General features: G+C 43.4%; 1 protein-coding gene across 1 annotated transcript in view; it reads left to right on the plus strand.

Annotated features, from left to right (window-relative positions):
• LOC133023272 (keratin, type I cytoskeletal 13-like) overlaps nucleotides 1-2,170 on the plus strand; it is a 2,963-nt gene extending 793 nt beyond the window's left edge. The window contains exons 2-7 of the mRNA XM_061090262.1: nucleotides 191-254; nucleotides 334-490; nucleotides 566-727; nucleotides 1,103-1,228; nucleotides 1,311-1,531; nucleotides 2,080-2,170. Coding sequence (XP_060946245.1) covers nucleotides 191-254; nucleotides 334-490; nucleotides 566-727; nucleotides 1,103-1,228; nucleotides 1,311-1,531; nucleotides 2,080-2,170 — 821 coding nt within the window. The remainder of the gene's footprint in view (nucleotides 1-190; nucleotides 255-333; nucleotides 491-565; nucleotides 728-1,102; nucleotides 1,229-1,310; nucleotides 1,532-2,079) is intronic.
• Nucleotides 2,171-5,000: the final 2,830 nt, after the last annotated feature.

Consider the following 5,000-nt stretch of genomic DNA (forward strand, 5'->3'; position numbering starts at 1 on the left):
TTAAACTTTTGAAAGTTTCAAATTTTAGGTTATTTGTTTTGTTTTTTAAACATTTCTTATATTTGATGTCTTTAATTTTATGATTTAATTCTTATAAAGTTCTTTGATGTCATATTTATTTTTATGATTATTATGCATTTGAATCCAGAGTTCCCTCTTGTCTCTGCTCAGATCGGATACGCAGCTCGAGGAAACGCCGCCCTCGTCCTCGCCATCGACAACTCGCAGCTCGCCACCGACGACTTCAGAGTCAAGTGAGGACGAGAGGACGAGAGGATCTGAATCAAATCACTTCCAGCAGTTTGAAGATAATTCACTTTCTCTCGTCTCCAGGTACGAGAACGAGCTGGCCATGCGCCAGTCGGTGGAGGCCGACATCGCGGGTCTGAAGCGGGTTCTGGGCGAGCTGACGCTGGGCCGCTCCGACCTGCAGATGCAGACTGAAGGTCAGAAGGAGGAGTTGTTCCAGCTGAAGAGGAACCACGAGGAGGTGAGTCCATGACACCAAGAGAACAGAACCATGTGACACAGACCCGAGGTGTGACGGCGTGCTCGTGCTCCTCAGGACCTGATGGCGCTCCGGGCTCAGATGAGCGGCAACGTCAACGTGGAGGTGGACGCCGCTCCTCAGGAGGACCTGTCCGTGGTCATGGCTGGAATCAGAGAGCACTACGAGGCCGACGCCTCCAAGAACCGCCGAGAGCTGGAGTCCTGGTTCCAGGCCAAGGTGAGGGTGTGAATGAGGCCACTGCTGCCCCCTACAGGCCAGGGCAGCTTTGTCAAAGCTTTAAACTGATTCAGGATCAGTTTGATAACTTTGTTTTTTTTTGTATTAAAAGCTTCACTTGTTGAAGTTTACATTTTCTTTCTTGTTTGCAGATTTATTACTTTCTTGTTGTTTTTCAGTCTTAAGATGTTTAAAACTTTATTATTTAACAGTAACATTTTTTTTAAATTGTTATGTTTGTTTTTACACTAGTGAAATTTTTTATTTAATTTTTTTCAATAAATTTTGTGTCAGTTTTTAAACTCTATTTTGTACACCTTTTGTAGTTATCGTTTGAATGTTGATAACTTATAAAGTCTGTGACCTGCTCCTCAGTCGAGTGATCTGAACAAGGAGGTGAGCGTGAGAACTGAGACTCTGCAGACGTCCAAGTCCGAGATCGGAGAAATCAGACGAACTCTTCAGACTCTGGAAATCAAACTTCAGGCTCAGATCAGCAAGGTGAGAAAGAGAGAAAACATCTCCCGGCAAATCAATCAATCAATCTCATAAAGTTGGTGAAATAAAATGTCTTTGCTCACAGAAAGGAGCTCTGGAGGGAACTTTGGCCGAGACCAAGAACCGCTACTCCAACATGCTGGCCGGGTACCAGCGGCAGGTGGAGGCTCTGGAGGAGCAGCTGAACCAGCTGAGATCCGACCTGAAGAACCAGGGGAACCTCTACAGAGACCTGCTGGACATCAAGACCCGGCTGGAGCTGGAGATCGCCGAGTACAGGAGGCTGCTGGACGGAGAGACGGAGAGGTGAGCTCCACTGAAGCATCTCCTGCTCAGCATCACACACAAGGGTCTTTATCATTATAAGTACGGTTTAAATTATAGAAAATGACCATAAATAGAAACACACAACACTTTGAAATAAATGTATTTCTAAATACTGATATTTTAGTCCAGAATTTAATCTTAAATCAAAATTTTGTTTTGTCAGAATTAAAGTGCTGATTTGTACTTTATGACACATACATGTACACAAATACACAAACATTTAGTACACACACACAAACTGACCTAAGTCTGAAGCCTCTTGAAAAGTCATGTTGATTCATAACACATATACGTGTCTGTATATAAACACAGAAACTGTCCAGACTGGTTGTTGCTCTGAGACGATGGAGGAAATACATTCAATCAGATTAGAAATGAATTAAGTGACATAAGTGGAGCATTCTACATTATTTGATTTATATCAGTGAAAACCAGGCTCAATAAAAACCAGCAACGAAAATAATTTGATCTGTAAATGTTTCTTATCTCATTTCGTCAAAGTTTGAATTGTCTTTTTCTTTCTGCAGCACCGTCACCACCACGAGGACGACCCGGGTGGTGACCATCGTGCAGGAAGTGGACGAAGCAGGAAACGTGGTGACCACCAACTCCAGCTGAACAACGAGCCACGAGGCAACATGAATAAACATGAAATCTGACTTTGTGTCTGTGGCTCATGTGATTTCATTGGTGATAATTACTTTGATCATTTAGAGATTTTAATAAAAAGAAAGCATTTCCACAAATGAAAATAAAAAAAGAGAACTTGACATCGTGTCTCTGACTCAGAGACAAAGAAAACGAAAAAAAAGAAACAGAAAAAATAAAAATGGGAAAATAATAAAATAACAATATAATATGAATAAAATAAAGCAAAGTTTGTCAAATATTATATAGAATACATGTATAATATAAAAATATACAATCAGAAAACATTTAAATATAAAATACGTGTTCATAAAATCAACAAGAGAATGAAGTAACAAATACATGAAACAAAAATATAAGAACAGGAAGTAAAATACACAAAATAATAAGAGAAAAAAAAGGAGCAAGCAGGAGACATGATGTGTTCGGGTTTACTCACAAATCAACCAGCAGGGGGCGCTGTGAACCTCAACACAAACAAACTAAACATTTATAAAAAAAACCTGCGAGCATAAGAAAAATAACACAACATTTGAACTCTGAGGTGTCAGAGGACACACACACACTGTCTCTGAGGACACTCACTGTCTCTGAGGACACACACGCACACTGTCTCTGAGGACACACACACTGTCTCTGAGGACACTCACTGTCTCTGAGGACACACACACACTGTCTCTGAGGAACCACACACACTGTCTCTGAGGACACACACACACTGTCTCTGAGGACACACACACACTGTCTCTGAGGAACCACACACACTGTCTCTGAGGACACACACACACTGTCTCTGAGGACACTCACTGTCTCTGAGGACACACACACACTGTCTCTGATGACACTCACTGTCTCTGAGGACACACACACACTGTCTCTGAGGACACACACACACTGTCTCTGAGGAACCACACACACTGTCTCTGAGGACACACACACACTGTCTCTGAGGACACACACACACTGTCTCTGAGGAACCACACACACTGTCTCTGAGGACACACACACACTGTCTCTGAGGACACTCACTGTCTCTGAGGACACACACACACTGTCTCTGATGACACTCACTGTCTCTGAGGACACACACACACTGTCTCTGAGGACACTCACTGTCTCTGAGGACACACACACACTGTCTCTGATGACACTCACTGTCTCTGAGGACACTCACAGACTCTGAGGACACTCACAGACTCTGAGGACACACACTGTCTCTAAAGACACACACAAACTGTCTCTGAGGACACACACAGACTCTGAGGACACACACTGTCTCTGAGGACACACACAAACTGTCTCTGAGGACACACACTGTCTCTGAGGACACACACACACAGTCTCTGAGGACACACACTGTCTCTGAGGACACACACACACAGTCTCTGAGGACACACACTGTCTCTGAGGACACACACTTTTCTCTGAGGACACTCACTGTCTCTAAAGACACACACAAACTGTCTCTGAGGACACACACAGACTCTGAGGACACACACTGTCTCTGATGACACACACAGACTCTGAGGACACACACTCTCTCTAAAGACACACACAGACTCTGAGGACACACATTGTCTCTAAAGACACACACAAACTGTCTCTGAGGACACACACAGACTCTGAGGACACTCACTGACTCTGAGGACACACATTGTCTCTAAAGACACACACAAACTGTCTCTGAGGACACTCACTGACTCTGAGGACACACACTGTCTCTGAGGACACACACAAACTGTCTCTGAGGACACTCACTGTCTCTAAAGACACACACAAACTGTCTCTGAGGACACACACAGACTCTGAGGACACTCACTGACTCTGAGGACACACTCTGACTGAGAGCTTCCGGTGTTTTGGTGACAGAGTCCAGACAGATTGAGATGTTCTGGCTGAGATCAACTGAACCAACCAGACACTGATGTAAACTTCCTTTAAGACTGTAAACACTTTACGGGTCAGACTGGTTCTGTTGGGCTCCAGCAGCTGACAGAGGTTCATCCTCTGAGGAGAATCTAGATCCTTCAGAAGCTCCTCAGAGGATCTTGTGGATCTCTGAAGACCCTGGTCCTCCTCAGAAGACCCTGGTCCTCCTCAGAGACCCTGGTCCTCCTCTAAAGACCCTGGTCCTCCTCTGAAGACCCTGGTCCTCCTCTGAAGACCCTGGTCCTCCTCTGAAGACCCTGGTCCTCCTCAGGGACTCGATCCACACCAGCTCCTCAGATCCTCTGAGAACATGATGTCATGCTTCAATGGAGGTGATGGTCCGTAATATTAAGTTACCATGGTGATTTACCCCGATAACAAATGAACGAGCTTCGTAGGACTGAAAACTCTGAAGTTAACCTGGATTAAACCTGAAGTTAACCTGGATTAAACCTGAAATTAACCTGGATTAAACCTGAAATTAACCTGGATTAAACCTGAAGTTAACCTGGATTAAACCTGAAATTAACCTGGATTAAACCTGAAGTTAACCTGGATTAAACCTGAAATTAACCTGGATTAAACCTGAAGTTAACCTGGATTTAACCTGAAATTAACCTGGATTAAACCTGAAGTTAACCTGAAGTTAACCTGGATTAAACCTGAAATTAACCTGGATTAAAACTGGATTTAACCTGAAGTTAACCTGGATTAAACCTGAAGTTAACCTGAAGTTAACCTGAAGTTAACCTGGATTAAACCTGAAGTTAACCTGAAGTTAACCTGGAATAAAACTGGATTTAACCTGAAGTTAACCTGGATTAAACCTGAAGTTAACCTGAAGTTAACCTGACGTTAACCTGGATTAAAC

Source organism: Limanda limanda, chromosome 17 (genome assembly GCF_963576545.1).
Source record: "Limanda limanda chromosome 17, fLimLim1.1, whole genome shotgun sequence".
Taxonomy (NCBI): domain Eukaryota; kingdom Metazoa; phylum Chordata; class Actinopteri; order Pleuronectiformes; family Pleuronectidae; genus Limanda; species Limanda limanda.